The 18,845-nt window shown below is 41.2% G+C and overlaps 2 protein-coding genes across 8 annotated transcripts in view; both read left to right on the forward strand.

Moving 5' to 3' along the window:
• klhl14 (kelch-like family member 14) overlaps positions 1-1,166 on the forward strand; it is a 16,241-nt gene extending 15,075 nt beyond the window's left edge. For both annotated transcript variants that reach the window (XM_067475569.1, XM_067475568.1), the window contains one exon: positions 1-1,166. This exon is cut by the window's left edge and continues 529 nt beyond it. The gene's annotated coding sequence lies outside the window, so the exon portion shown is untranslated.
• A 3,806-nt stretch (positions 1,167-4,972) lies between these two features.
• cacna1eb (calcium channel, voltage-dependent, R type, alpha 1E subunit b) overlaps positions 4,973-18,845 on the forward strand; it is a 56,481-nt gene continuing 42,608 nt past the window's right edge. For 5 of the 6 annotated variants that reach the window (XM_067474959.1, XM_067474960.1, XM_067474962.1 and 2 more), the window contains exons 1-5: positions 4,973-5,104; positions 6,728-7,175; positions 13,151-13,413; positions 17,454-17,560; positions 18,442-18,581. In XM_067474959.1, coding sequence (XP_067331060.1) covers positions 6,766-7,175; positions 13,151-13,413; positions 17,454-17,560; positions 18,442-18,581 — 920 coding nt within the window. In that variant the 5' untranslated portion in view covers positions 4,973-5,104; positions 6,728-6,765. Of the gene's footprint in view, positions 5,105-6,727; positions 7,176-12,478; positions 13,059-13,150; positions 13,414-17,453; positions 17,561-18,441; positions 18,582-18,845 lie in introns of those variants that run through there. The other variant, XM_067474964.1, reaches the window with a different exon arrangement.

The raw sequence follows: 18,845 nt of genomic DNA on the forward strand, positions 1-18,845 counted from the left end.
GTTGTTTCATGGACACTGGGAGAAAAGGTGATCGGTCTCAGCAAAAACTAGGGCTGGGTGAGTTACATTAACTGTGACGATCAAAGTGTATTAATATTCCTCGGCACTCATGTTATTACTCATGTTTCTTCTAGCTTTACTGTGCACCTCCCCTGCTGTATCACCTGGTTCGATTATTATGCAACTGCTTTCTTGTTTTTATCTGAACATGAACATTATGTCTTTAAAAACTGGGACATTTCCTGATTACTTCCTAACAGCTCTCATCAGTATTTAACTGACTTGGTATGAGAGGACCTGCAAACAAGTACACTGGGGTTGAAGTAATTTTACGTAACTCACAACAAGAGACATCGTAAAAAAACAAGTACAGGCAGTTACACAATAATCTAATAAGGATGTATCTGTATCACCCAGCCCTAATTTTTTTATCCTAATTATCTTTACACAAAAGCTAAAGCCGTATTTCTGAATAACTTGCTGAACAGAGAGTTCTTAACAGGTTATCTGCTTTTCAGAAGAAAAAAACAAAAAAGAAAATTGCCAAATGTTTGTGGCAACTGTTCTTCGTGCTGCAAGCGGAACAATTTACGAAGTTATCGCTGATTCTTAAAATCTCGCAGTGATGCTCACATTAATTATACAGTGATGGTACAATCAAATTGTAACTGCTAGCCAATGTATTTATGGGTGGCATGTTTGGGTAGAAAGATGGTGAGAATGTTCAGTCGATTTGTTCTTTACGGGGATGAAGTTAATGTTAACAGGCCCGTTTATGAGGCCATTTAGCATTAACCTTTGTGAGATGTTAAATTTAACATGAAACACAAGCATATGATGGTCTTTAATGCACTAATGGTGAACTTTTAATTCTACAAATAAAGTTCACTGAAATGTAAATTAATTAATGTGATGTGTTTAAAAAACTACAAATAAATCCAGTCCAGTCTGCATTATTAGGTCTAAAAAGTTGACTCTAAATATTGATGCAGTACCGGTTACGTTCTGTAAAGATTTATTGATTTCATCCTTGTACATAATCGCTTGCAGTGAAACATTTTTGTGCACTCAACCTTGGATTTATTCTCAAATCCTGTTATGTCCTTTGCATTTTAGAATATGAAAATAAATTGACTCTTGATGATTCAAATGCCATTTTCAGATTTGAATTTAATGTGAAATTAGTGAGCAGTTTGATGAATGTCTTTGAAAGAAAAGACATTTTTACATAATCCAATCCTTGATGCAAAGACTAATTATTTTATGTGCTTATGTTTGTTTTATAAAATGGTGATGAATATCCATCACAATTACTCAAAGATCACAATTTTACTTTCACAATACTTGTTTATTCAACTATAAACCCTCAAATAATTACCAATAAATTACATTAATTCAAACAATTAAAAAAAAAATATCAGCAAATCCCGAGATATGAGAATCTGGAACAAGTAAATGTTTGACAGATTTCTATGAAAAATCCTCAAAACTGGTGAGACAACAGACAGTCTGTTGATCCATCAATTGTTTCAGCTGTACTTTTATTTTAACGTATAATGCAGCACAATTTTTCAAAAGCATGTCAAATGTTTTATATTTTAAAAATCTTCATTTGTAAGTAACTACTAATATTAAGATGGTAAATAGGTTTAGTAAAAAGTACAAGATAACGTGGCAATAAAAGAATTGACTCAAGTACAAGTACTTCAAATTTGTACTTGGATACAGTAAGAATTGAACTCTTCCTCTGAACAGCAGCCCTTAACACTTCACCCAGTTTGATTGTTGTAAATAATGTCACGCAGTCATCTGCATGTGATCAGCTTACAACATGTAAAATTATCAATAAATTTAAGGCTGAAAACCTTAAGATAAAAACAGAGCATCACAAGAAGCAGTACTCTGCAAAATGATAACCAGCAAGCGTACAACACAAACCTGATGTTTCCCCTCAGGACAGGCTCTAATGCCAGACCAGATTTGATTTGCCAACCATTTACTACCAACTGTCTCAGCATTCATGTCCCTCTACACATACGTGGTTAATAAGTTTTTCTCTTTCCATGGCAGCAGTTTTCTCATCTTGGCATCTCCACTTCGTGCATTCACTAGGCCACATGCCTGAAGGATAAGACAGCAATTATTTCCTCACAGTGATAATTCTGCTAGATTACACAAATCCATATGTAATTCACATGGTATGGTATTCGACATTAGAAGGTAGTTGTATTCTTCGAGTCACAAAATCTCAGACAACTCCTAAGATAGCGATGTTTGATGTTTCTAGGGATGTTTAAATGCTTCCTCTGGCCAGTGGTAACTAGACTGCAGTCAATGAAAGACTTATGTTAACTTGATTTAAGTCCGTAAGTTGTCTCAGAATAAAACAAATGAAGAGGTTCACGCCGTTAACTGTAATTTAAATGTGGGCATGTAGCATGTGTTGATTTGAAGTCTTCATTTATCCTTCAGTGTCGGTGGCAGCAGATGGTTTCTGCGCTGCTCCCAGTCCCACTGCTAACACCTCTTCCTCAGCGCGGGGAATTAGAGGACTGGTTAAAATGAACACAGCTGACCTTTTAATTACTACGTGGACTAATAATGGGTCTGTTTTGATCACGGGAAAAATTATTCTCCGTCCTTGGCTCTAGTTTCATCAGACACAGGTCGCACTTTGGTGGCTTGGGCATTAAAACAAATACAAAAAAAATTAAAAAGCCCCTTGACTTTTTTTTTTATATCAAGTTAATGTGAAAATGTGAACAATCTACGTTACGATTATTCTTTATTCTTTATCAGAGTTTCAATGTAACCCGAGTCACATGCTTTTCTCCCCAAAGCAGGATACAGTTTTAACAATAATATTTCAATTTACATCCCCCTCAAAACTGAACATTGGACCAACTCCTGCTAAAGGGTAATACACTTGGTTACATTGAGTTTTTGTTCCAACTATATTAGAAAAGTGCAAAATAGTGCAAACACCTGTCTGTGTCGCACAGTCCAACAACTCTGCAATCTCCAGCTTTCTGAAGATTATAGTGTTGAATCAAATATTTCTAAAAATTCTTAAAGTAATTGAAAGGGAAAACATATTTAAAGATTGTTTTGGCTTCAGTTGTGTAGCTTTTACATTCATCTTTAACAATACGTAGGGTTTTCCGTGTAACATCTTCATATATTTTGTTTGCAAAAATCTCAATTTGTCAAATAACTCAAGCTTTCATATACTGTAGGTGTAAAAGTGCACAGTGGCATGAAAAAAGAATAGTTCCAAACATAACGCTGGCTTTTAATGGGGACATTGCTTGCAGACTGATCGTAAACAGCCAATAAATTCAGTCTCCTTTAACTCAGTTTTTTTGTCTTCACCCACTCCTGACATAAATTTTAGGCCAATTACCTGAACATGGTTTCACTATCCGAAGATTGAATCGTGTCAACTGGACTTCTTTTCCTGGTCTGAAACGGTTTGCTACTTGCCAAAACCAAACAGCCTCTACACAAGAGGATGGCCCAGCACAGGAGAAGCGACACCTAAGGACCAGAATCAGCAGTGTACCTACACCTGAAGGACATAGGACAGTCTTTTGAGTATGAGTGTAAACTTTTTGGAGAGAGAAGACAGATGGTATGAGAGGTGAGTTCTTGAAGCAATTTATGTTCACATGGAGAATCCTTCTCTCAACAGAGGAGGAGGCCTCAGGCTCAACCTGTCTCCCGTTTTTCATGCTGCCCTTTCATCCATCCCCAGGAAGATCAAGACCACTTCACATATTCACCCAGAGGGCCACACCTAACGACCCCCATCTTAGGGGTTTAGGGGTTTAGTCTTGACGATTTCCCCCTGGGTTCCCTGGCCACTTTATTCAGACTGAAGAAGCTGCTTGAATAAGTAGTGAAACGAACTAGTAGCTAACTGTGTGTGTCTACTGTTTGCTTAAAAAAAGGTGTATAACAGGATTCCATTTTTTCTCTGACAAGGCTGCCTACTACTGTCATAGTTATGAGTGAAAAGGACCACAGGGTCAGTGGTTCGATCCCCGGCCCCAGCTATATGTCGAAGTGTTCCTGGGTAGGACACTGAACCCCTAACAGCCCATTCCCCTGCACAGCTGGGCAGTGCCGATCCAAGAAATTGGGGAGGGTTGCGTCAGGAAGGGCGTCTGGCGTAAAAACTGGGCCAAATCATAATGTGGCGACCCTGAACTCACGGGATAAGCCGAAAGGACAAAAAATAATAATAATTTTTACACTCATTTAATACCGTGAGTCAATGTTGTTTCTGTATTTGAATCCACACCGTGATCTTTCCCTAAGCCTTCTCATTTTTTAATATCTAAACTAAAAACCATGGCAGTGCAGGTACCTACTGGCCCATTCATGGTGGTGATAAGTACAGTGGGTTGCACTGCTGACTTACTTACGTGGGTGGTTGGTTGGGTGCGTCGGTCCTTCAAAACGCTTCGTCCGGCCCTGCTTGCACATGGAAAAGTGGCCAAAATCTTAACACCGTCCCGGGGCTTTGACTTCAGTGCCTTCTTTCTTGGAGCTCCTGCGTGTCATGTGTGCGGCTTTAGTCCACCATCTAGTGGTAAATCTATCTGAATCCATGTTCCATGACCCGCATTTGAAACCAACAAGGCGCTGCAGACCTGTTGCAGTTGCATCTTTCACTGGAACTCATTTGATCTTTGGACCAAAGTAGCCCCAAAAAAAAAAAAAAATCACAGTCCGCACACTGAACTAGGGACTGTGGACAGACAATGGTGTTTAAGCCTCTAAAGGAAGTTTGAAGACACAGACATTCGTTCCAAACCACATAAAGTGACTCATCACGGCAGCCTGCTAGTGAAGATGACTGGGATTACTTCCATGCCTCGCTCCTGTCCCCCAATGCCTGTTTACGTTCATCTGTGCTACACTCCTCTGGCTCCCAGCCACCTCGCAGTATTTATAGCCATACAGCGGTAATCATCACCCAAGGAATCCTCGCGAAATCATCCTCAAAGCACCAAAACTTGGCTTTGTGTGACAGGGCTGAATTTTTAGGATCCACCTGATCGGGGCTCTCTGACGATGAAGGAGCGCGCGTCACCCCAAGGTAAAGCTGTCACATTTATTAATCATTTCATTAGTTCATTGACATTGTTGTTTCCTGCCGTGGGGGCCGCGTTCACCCTCTCCCACCCCCCCCCCCCCCCCCAATGAACATTTGTAGCATCTCATCCATCTATTTTACTACTTGTTATGACTGTTGAGCCGTTGGTTTTTCTTTCTGCACTTGCTCCTGCGTCAAGCACCTTAACTCCATCAGAATAAAGAAACTGCGTCTGAATGATCGTTACCTGTGGATGTATTGCTGGACCTGAAGCTGACGTGCTCATATTAAACTGCTTGCTTGTGCCCTAATTAAAGCGAAGCAGACCACAGCTATAGGAGCTGCGCAAAAGAGAATCGCTTTAACTTCATGAATTGCAAAGATAAGGTGGACGTCTCCTGTAGCCGTAACGTCAGAAAGGCTTATTGATGCTCTTATCCGTGGAGTCGTTTTATCGATGCTATACCTTGTGTGATTAATTTCATTTTTGCTTTTCAAGGTGTGTCTGTTGATATAAACGCTTGACGTTTAATTGCTCCACTGGAAACTGACTGACAACACAAAGGTGTCACATCTGTTTAGAAGTTGCTCTGCTGTGGAGGCAGCCCGCCCCCCTCGGCTGCGATAAGCCGCCCGTGTAAATGTGTGCGCTGACCTTGTAGCCTCTCCCGGCTTTCAGGCGCGCTGCTGCGCTGCTTTCGAGGGGCACAGCTCAACTCAGACTGTGTCCAGTTCATGTCTGAGAAGCCCTGCTGCTGATGAGTGAGTCATTGTGCCTTTGCTTCAGCTCTCCCACACTCAGTCATCTTCCTTTCAGCTCCAGTTCATTGGAAACAGCCTTGTTTCGTCTGTCTCTGACTGGCTCGCCTCAAACTGGCTTTTCTGCAGCACTGCCACCTCATCTCCCCCATATTTCTGTCTGGGCTACACATGCACCCTTAACTGGACAATGACAGCAACATCAGGGTGATCTGCTATGCTCCGTGCACGCGTGTGACTGCACATCAGGCAGAATTAAGATCTCTCCTCATTACATTTATTAGACTGACTTTCTGTACAAAGTTTAATTCCACCCACCAGTACTATTACTGGCGCTATTTCTGCATGGCTGCTGGTTCAAAGCTTTTGTTCACACAGTCATGCACTGCTGGTATTAAAGACCCCACCAGCAGCGGTAATCGTTTGGAGGAAGTGCACATAAATGCTGGTGTTCATTCGGAATTTGAAGTGCACTGTTCAGTGGGACACTGAAGTTTTTGTTTTCCAGGAACTCTTGGCCAAGTCAGGTTTATTTGCATGACACTTTTCGAGATGCTTCATGTCAGCACAGAAGCCAATTGATCAAAATGATAAAAGCAAATATAATCAATAGCGTCACCTGATGTTCGGGTGAAATTTGCCTCAGTGGGCTTTGCAATCTGCACCACAACAACAGCTTCTGAAGACCTTCAAATCTGAAAAAGCCTTTGAGTGATGGTGTGAGTTAAATGCTCATTATGAGTAGGAATATTAACCACCTTAACTTACGGTACCAGCATCAAACAAAACTTGCAGCTGGGCCTGATGGGAATGAGAGCACATGCACTTATCATTCTTCTGCCTCTCTACCTTTTCTCCCATTTGTAGCATTATGGTGAACCCACCGACTGCCAACCTGTGTAGAGATGCTCACCAGTTCAGACCAGTTCCTCTCCCTCTCACCCAACTCCCGCTCTCCATCCAGCTGTGGTCCAGGAGGAGAGATGCGCATCCATTCGTCACTGTCCCTCCCTGAACCCGAGGCCTGGAGGAAGCCCAGCCTCGCTCCCCGTCAGGGCCTCACTCAGGGAGCGCGCTCCTGCTCTCTGCAGGTCCCTCATGCCGCCCATGAGTACCCGGGGTTGCCACCTCGAGCCGCCAGCTTTGATGTGCCTTGTGGTCAAGAAGAGGGCTCGTTGGATCAGGGTTCAGGGTCCCAGAGCCCCCACTGCATGCTGCGGCGGCGCGGCGGGCTTGTAGAGCAGAAGGACATCATCATGGCTCACCAAGCTCATAAAATTCAGAGCACGCCTCAGGCCCGCAGGAAGGAGTGGGAGTAAGTATAAAAGAGATTCATAGGCAAAGGATTCCTTTTAAATTGTATGTGTAAAGATGTAATCTCCACGGAGGAGGATGAAAGAACACACATACGTTGTTATACTGCACACTGTCTATGCACGTTAAAAACCTGTTGTGGGATCAACCTTGCAAAATGCTTGCTGGGAAGGCACAGATATTTTTACCCAACTTCATTTAATATCCGATGGCTTGGAAACACTTGAAACATGTTACAGATGTAGAGTTTCCCGTGTGAAGTTTTGTCGCTCTTCATAAAAAAAAAACACCATTTTTTTGATGGCTCTGACTTTTCGGAGCAGGAAAAGCACAGGTGTAAACATCGGCGTGTACAGATGTCACCTAAGTGTCAAAGTAAGTAAGTGAGCAGCCGTGCATAATAACAGGGCCACTGAACTGGAAATGGAATCCAGCCACTGATGTTGATTACACCTGTGCTTCTCTGATTTCAAAACATCTGTTGTGAAAAAGACTTATACACTGATGGTACGACCAGCTGGGCACTCTCACTGGTCTGTGGCTACACAGCCTCAAACACAGCGGGGTGCCGCACAATGTGCATTGTGACACATTCCTCCCTTACCCATTATTATAATTTCCTGCAACTTGTGCCACAGTTGCCCTTCTGTTGGTGCAGACAAGATACGATTGTCTTTGTTGCATTTACTCATTAATGTTGATGGTCATTGTTTAAGCTCAGGTTTTTCTACCTGCCCTTTTCTCCCTCGTGCAACACTTTCACTACAAGAACCAGCTGTTTACTTACTGGCTTATCAGTATATCACATGTGAAGCCTCAGAACATAATGAAACTAGACATTACTGTTTCCTTAAAGCTGCTCTATTTAATATTTTTACTAATAATTGGTGAAATAAATTGAATTGAATTGAATGGAATTGAATTGAATTGAAATGATTCAACACTGTCTTTCCTAGTGACAAATCCAACAGTATTTTGTCCTTTGTTGGTTCCCCTTTTTTTAAAGCCAATAATTCTATTGTTGAATCTCATTTTTAAATGGGCTCTTATACATCCATAGTAAACTTCATGCCCAGCACTAAACAGCAGCCTAACAATGTTAGAGACTAGCTGGTGAACATAGTGACGCATGTAGCAGCTGAAGCTGACACAGATGTTTCAATCAGATGTTTGTGGAGACCAAAACAGAGCTAGAAGAAACTGAGTGTTTGCTTTCATCCACGATCTTCAAGTGGACATGACATCAAATGAATGCCGACTTTGTTTTTCGTCACAATTGAGTTAATAAGCAACTCTTTCAAAATTATGTTTGCAGCTTGTTCATATAACTCCAGTTGGAAAACAAACAGATTATTGCATTTTTACCATTGAAACTAATTAATTTCTATGACCATCAATCAAAACACACTTTAAATGCAGGGTCCACTCTGCTGCTTATAGCGTATTTAATGATTCTTTGCCCCTTTTTATCAAATGAATCCTGATGTAATGTAACATAGTAAATGATTACATGAAAGGCAGAAACTTGTCCTAGTCCCCATCAAAGGGCAAAAATCAGAAGAAACCAAGCAACAGTACTGATCACTGACTAAAAGCAGGTGAATTCATATGTAAAAACTTATCATACAATATGTTTTATATTTTTAATTCATTGAGATTACTGTTTTCACTTTGACGTGATCAGTGTTATCAGTTTGTTTTGCCAAATCTGTTTAGCAATAATACTTTATAGGTCTAATGCATTTGCACACGTAAGTAACATCCGGGGCTGTTTTTTACGTTTGTCATCATAGACACATGCTGAATGCTTTGAATGTTTTCCTGGTAAAACACACATTTTGAAACAACATTTTGCAAGATCTACATGAATATGTTCTCTTTAGCTTGTTAGCAGGCCCCTTCTTGCCTGTGTTTGTTGGTGCACTGCTAAATTTTACCAAAGCCCGAGCAAAATAATGAGATTAGCATCAGTGGGACTATGTGTCACTGTCTCGCATAGTACCACAACCACATCTGTAACCAGAGGCCAAAAACTCCAAGGAGTACCTTAAAGATGACTCAAAGAGGGCTCAAATGGTTAGTCTTTATAGTATTAAACATAATTTTTATTATTGTTGGTTTGTTGCTTAGTTACAAAGTGTTTGGTTCAAAAGCTGCTTCATTGCAACAATGCATGTGCTGATGCCTTTGTTGCAAGCATTGTTCTGAAAGTGAACTACATTCCTGCTGTTTGTTAGAGTTGATTTTACATGTTCTCTGTGTGTGTGTGTGCCTGTGTGCGTGTGCGTGCATGTGTGCTTTATTCCTATGTAATGTTGGTGGCTTCAGTTTACTGTAATCACCTCCTAGATGAGCATTATTAATGTTAGGGCTGAGGGTGCTTGCTTGTAAACTTTCGAACTCGGGAGCCACGTCGCTCTGATTATCTGCTTCCCGCCACTTGAATGTGGAGTGGTGCTCCATCAGCGTAACCCCCAACCCAACAATAAGCCCTCTCCTGCGTCCTCTTTTCTTCAGCCTCTGATTTCTCTTTACTTTACTGTACCTCCACCACCCACACACTTTCAGGTGTACTGTCATCCTCCTCTCTTTTGCTTCCTATCTTTTTCTTAAGTGTACAGAAGCACAGGGTGAGCGTAGTTTTCCCTCGGAATAATACTAATCAAAGACATGAAAATATAGTTTTATTTTGTGTTGTCAGAATGAGCAAGACATATTAGGGAGAACATATGAAGCAATAGACCAAGAAATAGAGCTAGACATTCATTTCAGAGAACCACTGTACATGTATTGTGGTTATTTGCCCATTAGGGGATGCTAGGGAATCAAAGTAGAAGAGCAGCAGGGAGGCACCATATGATGCCTTTGCAGCTAAACTGTTGAGTTTAAACATTGTTGAGCATGTACACAAATTCTCAATGTTTTTTTCTTAAAGTTAATTAATTATTAATGTTATTTATCAGGCAAGAAAAATAGAGAAAAATCTATTTGTCATCCGTGATTTGTGCATAATGGATCCCTAAGTTTGAGAAAGGCCTTTATTGTGACACTCACAACTTTTCTTTGAAGGCTGAAGATGCTTAACATTTTTGAGCTTTTTTTGGCTGATAGCGTGTAGATTTGGACAATTGCTTCAAAATCATAACAATGATGTAAATGTTTCAAGGTAAACTGGCACGGTGCCACACCTATCTGCGATCATATAAGCAGCAGTTATTGGTCGAATCGGTTGCTAGGGAACAGAGAGAAAAATAAAATGCTAAAACCACTTCAGTCAATGTTGGATGAAAGCCTGTCTGCAATTATATAAATGCTCTTCAGAGTTCTGGCAGAAAGTACGGCCATTAACGTTGTAACTCACTGTGCATGTCACCTGCAGGCTCACTTTATCTGTATTCCCCTATAGTGTAAAGGTTTTTTTTTTTCTTTTTTTGCAGAACATAAAATGCAAGCTGCTACAAGCCGCCATGCTCCCCGATATTACATCTGTTTGTCATAAAAATAGTTCTTTGTGCACCTTAATAAGCTAATCATGACCCATTGTGCTCAAGTTCAGCTCATTCAAGGCTCGATGAGGCCCAGGAAAATGGGTAGGAGCATTTCCACTAACAGTTTATGCAGCTATTTTCAGATGCCTTTGTGTAGGCTGTGAGCAAAAGCAGAACAAAAGCCCCGCACTACTAAACCGACTACATCTGGCCATCTTTACAGTACAGTACATCATCAGTGTGGCAAAGGAGCTGCACTGTACTCTGTCAGCTTCCTCCTTGATGTCCATTGACCCTGATGGAGTGGAGGGAGGTGTGTGTGTGTGTGTCTGTGTTTGTGTACAAGTGTGTGTCTGTTGAGAGAAACAGATTTCTGTAGGAAGAGGTTGCTCCATTGTGCAACATTTCTTTTGTTGGCAGAAATGAAAAGAATGAAGCAGGAATTCAAGAGAGCGATGTCGCTATGGAAACAACAGCAAAGAGAGAGCTGGAGACAGACACACACACTCTCACACACACTCACACACACACACACAGACATGTACTCTTTGCTGAGATGGATAAATATTTTTGTTGGGCAACATACAAGTAGAAGGTTTCTCTGTAATGAGTCTTACGTAAGATGTTTTAGTAGAAAGCGGAGATGAATACACTGTACCAATACTTGGTGCATTACCGAGTAGCAAGCAGTTCGTGCATCCCCCACTTGATAGGTCAGCGTAGCCCTTTGTTGCTGTCCTGCTTTGCATGAAGTGACATGCCCGGCTGCCTCATGCAGATTAGGACGAGGAGGTAACAAAGTCATGGCTGAGTTTTGGAAGCTCACTTGGGGACTTATTCATAGATCCTGTTAAATCAATTTTTTTTTTTTCATCTCCCCCAGATCTCGACTTGTTTGCCAAGCATAAATTCGTCACTCTCTCTTGGCTCGCTTTCCCAATCCCTTGTCTGAGCCCTTTCTCGCTGCCCGTCTGCACACTGTGATACCTGCACTGTGCAGCTCATGGTCTGTCACTCAGCATCCAGGCAGTGATATTTAGTGTCAGGATTGATTTTAATTGTGACAAATGGCAGCTCAGGGCACGAAACAAGCCCCGGTTGAATAATATCGTGCTTGTGGGGGCTGAAGTGGTCATCTACAGGAAACGGTGGGGAAGGGAGCAGAGCAGCAGATGGAGCGAGAGAGCCCAGTTGCCTAATGAGGTCTCACTTGTGGCACTGAGTGTGAAAAAGACCCTGCTCTCCTCTCCTCTCCCTCAAAAAGAGAGCAGCCCTAAGATCTATTTCATGCTCTATTTTTACTCCTGACTTTTACTCCAATATTAGCACAATGGCCTAGTTTTTAAATGTTTTAATGGTACAACTCTGTCTCCATTAATGAAAATATGACAATGCAGTCTGACTATCAAATAGTAAAGCATTTATATGAAGGTCCTGTCTCAGACTCTCACATAGCTCCTTTCGTATATATGAGCTCTTTTACCTGCTTGCATTATCCACACACGTTGCCTTGTTCTGTGCATTGCCTCCCTCTGCTTCTAGTATTAGTGTTAAATGTATTTTCACACCCATGTCTCTTGCCACAGCTCCCACAAACATCTTTACATAATTGGTTTAAAAACCACATTCCCACACAGTATGTAGTTTTTTTTTTCTTTTTTAAGGAAATTGTTTTTGTTCACCCTTAGCAAACTTTTATTGCTATGGCAACAAAATGCTGTATATGTCCCACCTCTCCACCAGCTTTCATTCAGATGATTTCTGAAATCGCCATCATGAAATGTTACTGAGGGAGGGGCTGCGAGTGCTTGCGCGCTCCTGGCTGCCTGATCATTTTCCAGCAGGTGTTAAGATTGCAACATGCGTCCGATCCAGCAATTCAAGTAACTCTCTTGCAGTTAGAAAAGGAAAAAAAAAAAAAAAACTGGTCTAATCTCGGTAAGCGGACTTCCTTTCAAATGAGATCTTCGTTTTGTCAAGTTTACCGCATCGAGAAGATGCGTAAAGTTGGCGAAGACTTCCCCAGGACGTCTCTGTGTGATGAGGGTAGAGTAGTGTTTGCTAACGCAGCTCCCGGTTTGTCAGATCCAAACGAGCGTGGATGTTGAAAGAAAACTGCAAGCTATAAACTCTGTGGATTTTTTTTTTTTTTAATCCGAGTTCAAAGACGCGCACACGTTGAAAGTTGTAACAGAGCTGATTGTGAGTCGCAGATGGGATAACAGAGATGCTTCTTGTTTGCAGCCTGTGCACTTATTAATTAAATAAATGGATGGTTTCCCCCTAGAATATTAGCAGACAGAATGATATAATATTTTAGCACGGACATGGAGTAATAGGAATCTGGAACTTGTTGGAGGAATCTCGGCGCTCGAAAAGCTGTCAGAGGATCGAAGGTGGATCATTTCCCCATCTTCACTTTTCTCTTTATTAGAAGTTGCCCTGTAGTCAAACACTCTAAGCCGGCCGTCTCCTCATCTCTTTATAGAATGGCTCGCTTTGGAGACGAGTCCGCTCCCACCACGGTGGACTCCGGGGATGCGGACTTGGAGCGCGGCGGAGACGGGCAAGACGCGGCGGCTGCGGGGCTGACAGCATCCATGAAACAAGCCAAGGCGCAGCGGGCCCGGACCATGGCTCTGTACAACCCCGTCCCCCACCGGCAGAACTGCCTCACCGTCAACAGGTCGCTTTTCATATTTGCAGAGGACAACATCATTAGGAAATACGCCAGGAGAATCATTGAATGGCCATATCCTTCTATGATCACAACTCTGTTTATCGCTGTCTAGTAGTTTGTGTCACAGAAAATGTGTTGGTGGGCTGGTGTCTGCTCAGCACCACGGACAGCGGCAAGCAGCATGTGAACATGTGCAGCTAAAAAGAAATACAATTCATATCTAATAAGTGCCAAAGGTGCAGACTTAGTGCTGGAAATGTGCTTTGCATGACTTTTAATGCTTTGTCTGGTCCCTATTAAGGGCACCTGCATCCTCTTTGTTCACTTTGCTCATCTGCATAACCTTCGCCATAATTTCCCGTTGTTGGTTAAATCACCAGGTTGAAAATGATCTTTAATAAACTCCTTTGTGCAGCAAAATTGCACATCTCCAAAATTCTGCTAAGTAACTCGCCCTGATTTGATTCATCTGTGACTGACTCCATGTGCTCCAGAGCTGGCAGAAGATGGAAAGTTAGCATGTGGTGATCATTAGAAGCAGCTCTGCTCACTGTGGGGGTGGCATGTAGGCACACTGCTGCTGCCTTAGTGCTCATTGGAATATGAACCTGGCCATGAGTAGGTGTCGGTTCAAATTCACTAGGCAGCGCTTCATGGCTTCCTGTTGCAGCCATCGGCCAACAGTTTTTATCTCCCGAACTTCTAATCTAAATATGATTATCAGCATTGTTATTTCTCCACAGCCAAATCTTAATGTGAACATAAAGTGCAACCACGTTCACCATCAGTGCAACTTCTTGCCATGGATTTATTTACTTGCCTCGTCCATGTTGGAAGTGATTTCCCGATAAACCTTGCACACATTTCATTGTTTTGGTAGAATAATCAATTCAACAACATCACTCAATTACATATCTACCCACCATTCCTCCTGTCTTCCACCCCCTCCAGTGCAGCGGGCCAGTCTCCCACTGTTACCTAACCACAGGCTCTGTGGCTGTGTGGGAGTGGGGCTAGTGGTCAAGACTAGCTGGCCACTGGCAGCACGGTAATGTGACTGCCGGTATCACAGAGGCAGAGGTATGTGGGAGAGAGCTGGCCAGTAGTACTGTGGTGGATCGTGGGCTGTAAAAGCAGCACATGTCAGAGTATTGACTGGGCGAGACCCAGATTTTTGCAAAGTGCAACCAAGTTCTGCGATTTGAAGAGAAAAACAGACTCCCATGAAGCCATCACAGTGGTATTTCTTTGTATGTCGCTGCACAAACACATTGGAGAGTTGCAGCAATTCTCACTTTGCTGTGGCTTATGTCGACCAACGTAAGTGAAATCTCTGTGTCACAGTTAAAGGATCAAGTGTTAAACTGTGCGCACTAAACGAATTTGTCCATTCAATGATACATCAACAGTAAATCTAATAGCTTCTATTCAGGCATTGGTTTCCACATTAGTCCTCACACTTATTTATTTTACTGTGGTTGAGCACTTCAGTACAAAGCAATAATTATTGTTGTGTCCCCAATTTAACTTTGACTAAACAAACACATTGATGGTGATGGATTTGCAAATCCAGCTTTCTCAGTTGTAGGAATTTTCTGTTTTTTAAATATTTTGAGTTTGTGAATGAAATCTTTCTAAGGCTCCTGTTGTTGGTTGTACAAAACAATTTGAAGAATGTCACTTTGTGAGGCAATTTTTACATTTTGTAGACCACGTAATTAATGGGGTGATGAAAAGAGTAATTAGGCAAAAAGAAAAGTTAAGTCTAGTTTCAGCAATTGATTGAGTTATTGATTTTGCTTGTTGCTCAGCTATATATCGTGTTGTACTGCATCCACTTGCATTCAGTCATTCAGGAGAAAACAACAATGTCACAAACTGAACAGAAAAGAAAAAAAAAAAAAAAAAAAACACTTGCCGCACTATTCCAGGTGTCCGTAGTCAATTAATACATTTTCACAATGTTGGGCAGCAAATGTGTCAGCGGCTGGAAGATCATAAAATATCTAAAAATATTCGGCATGTTTCACTCAGCATATGTGATTTGTCCTAAAAGGGCTGAACCATGCATACGGACTGTTATGCATGGTAACAGGTAACGGGTAGTAACAGAGTGGGCGAGATTTATTAAGTATTTCCCACTTTAGCTATTTTCAACCGCTTTCAATGGCAACAATGTGGCCTTGTCAATGTGAGTCAGTGTGGGTCCCAGAGGCCCCTTGGCGCTCCTCTGTGAGTCAGTGACCCCATTTCAGTCAAGGCAGGAGAATTAATAACAAGGAGCAGCTGCCTCATGGGAACTTGATGAGTCTGAAAGTCCCAATCAAATACGAGTGTTGAGGCATGTTTAGTTTCATGCAGTGCCTGCTGGTTCACATACGTGTAAATACTGGGTCTGTAAAGTTTTTTTTTTTGGGCCTTTCAACTCACCGAAATCATCCAGATACTGAAAGAAAGATTCTCTCACCTTAATACAGTAGTGGACAAATCTATCCTGCATTAACTTCCTTGGAACCATTGAAAGAGTGTTTTACATTTGCACAGCAATGCACTAAATCTGGTTTGGCAGATTTAACCCAAAGAAACAGTAAATAGTACATTTATTATCAGATGGGACAAAGGAAAACACAGCAGCACCAAAGCAAAGCTGTAAACATTCAGCGATGGTTATTATGCAGGAAATATGACTTTACAATCTGTTACCAAAACAAATCAACAGACTCTTGTTTCATTTATCTTCTATTCAATTAATCAACAAATGGCTTTAACTGTAAAACATTTGATTTCAAGATTACATCTCCCAATATCTATTTATTTCATCATTATGCAACATTTGATTCAGGTCATGTGTGGGAAAGCTTCAAATGTAACACGCAAAATGTTATTAGTTCTAGAGGCTCCATAAATTAGAGTTGGGACTAATAATCACTTTCATTTTTAATGTGTTGATTATTATTATTTCTTTTCAATTACAAACAATTGCTTACTCGGTAAAATGTCAGTGCAAAATTGAGTTTATCAGTTTCTCAGTCTCCAAAACAATGTTAATTATAGTGGTTTAAAATGATTTCCAGCACAACATTCTCGCTTTCTTCGATAATCTTATGTCATTTTCTTATCATCATCATCATCATCATGACGACTCATTTGTATTGGTTAATTGTTACAGCGTTATGCTTAACATATTATTCTCTCATAAACGCCACTGGTTGCTTTCAGGTTTAAATTGCATTTGAAAAGCTTTGTGGCTTATGAATTAGTTTAAAGTTTGTGATGCAAGAAGCCTGAAACAGACATGTAATACTGTACAGTCTGCTGTGTTGTCAGCTGTAGACAGAGCTGTAGTTTGTGTAGTCAGACCAGTCAGGCCAAGGTGACTTCACAGCACTCTCTTTCCCTCCCTAACCTGCTCTTTTTCTCCTCATGAAAAGCACTCTTAAAAGCAGGTTACCATGGATACTGCAATCTCTCTAACAGATTGCTTCCAATACCATAGACTATGAACCATGCAGTAATTCATGTGTCATTTAATCATCCATCCATCGAGGTTTTTTTCCTCCTTTCCACTGAATCATGCATATGTGTTTATTTCAAATATTTGTGCAGCTGGAAACAGGATCAGATGTTAGTGTACTTAAAACCTTAACACCTGCATCGAGCTATAGGACTTGTTTGTGTAACGATGTACAGTATTTTGCTGCACTCTATTAATCCATACATCTAAAGGATGAAGAAGCTTTGAATTTGTGCAACTCAAAGGTTGTGGGTTCGTGTCCCCGGCCGTCCGTGGCCTCTCTGTGTGGAGTTTACATGTGCTCCCCATGTTCGGGGTCTCCTTCCACAGTCCAAAGACATGCATGTTAGTTTTATTGGTGACTCTAAATTGCCAGTAGGTGTGAGTGTGAATGGTTGTCTCTGAGTGTTGACTGCTTACCTGTCAAGGGTGGACCCTGTTTCTTGCCCAGTGACACCTGGGAAAGGCTTCAGCCCCCCCCCCCCCCCCCCCAGGGCCCTGTACAGGATAAGTGGATGGATGGATTATTTGTTTGATTTGATCAGTTTTGCACTTACGCTGTGATAAAACTGCTTTACCTTAACTTTGCTGCCTTTACACCATTTGAGTACATGATCCTTGCTACCATCACCGCCAACTGTGTCGTCCTGGCCTTGGAGCAGCACCTCCCAGGAGAGGATAAGACCCCCATGGCAAAGAGACTGGTGAGAACACAATCTGTTTTCACATCCTCAACACAGGGGACACATTTCCAAATAGAAAACAAACCAGAATCACTGATTAGCACAAAACATTTATTCAGAACTTTCCCGGAAGGAAGCTTTCATTAAAACTAAAAGTTTACTCTCAAACTTCCACGGGAGACACAAATGTAGTCTGTCCATAAATAGACACACAGCCACATGGTCCACAGATGCACCAACCCCACTCTCATTTAACATTAATTGCTCAATGCTCCGATACTGATAAAAAGCAGTTCTTGGCATTGCATCTATTTTAAAACTATTTCAGCAGAAAATAAATATACTAAACCCCGAATTATGCATGATTTGACTTTTATAGGTACGTTCACTTCATTATTTAATGAAGTGTATATAAGTGTATATTATAAGTATTTTAAATTTTATGTTGCATTATTCTTATTCTCCACTACATAAAGTCAATGTATTTTTATTTCCCACTAAAAGTATTTCCAATGTTGCACCAAACATATAATTAATTCCCAGTATTCGTTATAGAATAAAACATCCAGTCCTTCACGATGACTAATTTTACGTTGTAATTGAAAGATGTTCGTAGTGTAGGTTATGTTTTCAAAGTGGAAATGTAACTTTATCACTGTTAACCTGCAAAATAATAAATGTCAGTCCCTCCAGGATTTTGCGATGTTGCATTCACACTGATTCATTTTAACCCACCCCATACATCCTCAATTGTCTAGAAATGGTTTTACTGTCTGTACAGCCCAAGAAAGTCGCACCCTACAGGGTATAACTTTAACACTGTTCGTGGTATAAAAAACTTTGTTCAGCAGTTCAAATACTCATATACAGACTCTGCTGACATGTCCTTGTTCTTCCTGCAGGAAAAGACAGAGCCATACTTTATTGGGATCTTTTGCTTCGAGGCAGGGATCAAGCTGGTGGCCCTTGGTTTTGTTTTCCACAAAGGCTCCTACCTGAGGAACGGCTGGAACGTCATGGACTTCATAGTCGTGCTCAGTGGGTGAGTACATCAGCCAGTCACCGTCAAGCTTTCAACTATGTGAGTTTCAACAAAGTTTCAAACATTGTCAACAGATTCCTGCTACTCACCAAGCATGAAATGTGTTTCTAAAGAAGGAACGAAATTTCTTATTAGAGGAGGGAACTTACTAACTAACTACATTATACACTATAGCATCTGTATAACATTAAATTCAGTTTACATGTTCATACATAACTAATAAGAATTAAATTAAATACAAAAATGTAATGGTACCAGGGTTCA

Source organism: Channa argus, chromosome 14, assembly GCF_033026475.1.
Source record: "Channa argus isolate prfri chromosome 14, Channa argus male v1.0, whole genome shotgun sequence".
In the NCBI taxonomy this organism is placed as follows: Eukaryota; Metazoa; Chordata; class Actinopteri; order Anabantiformes; family Channidae; genus Channa; species Channa argus.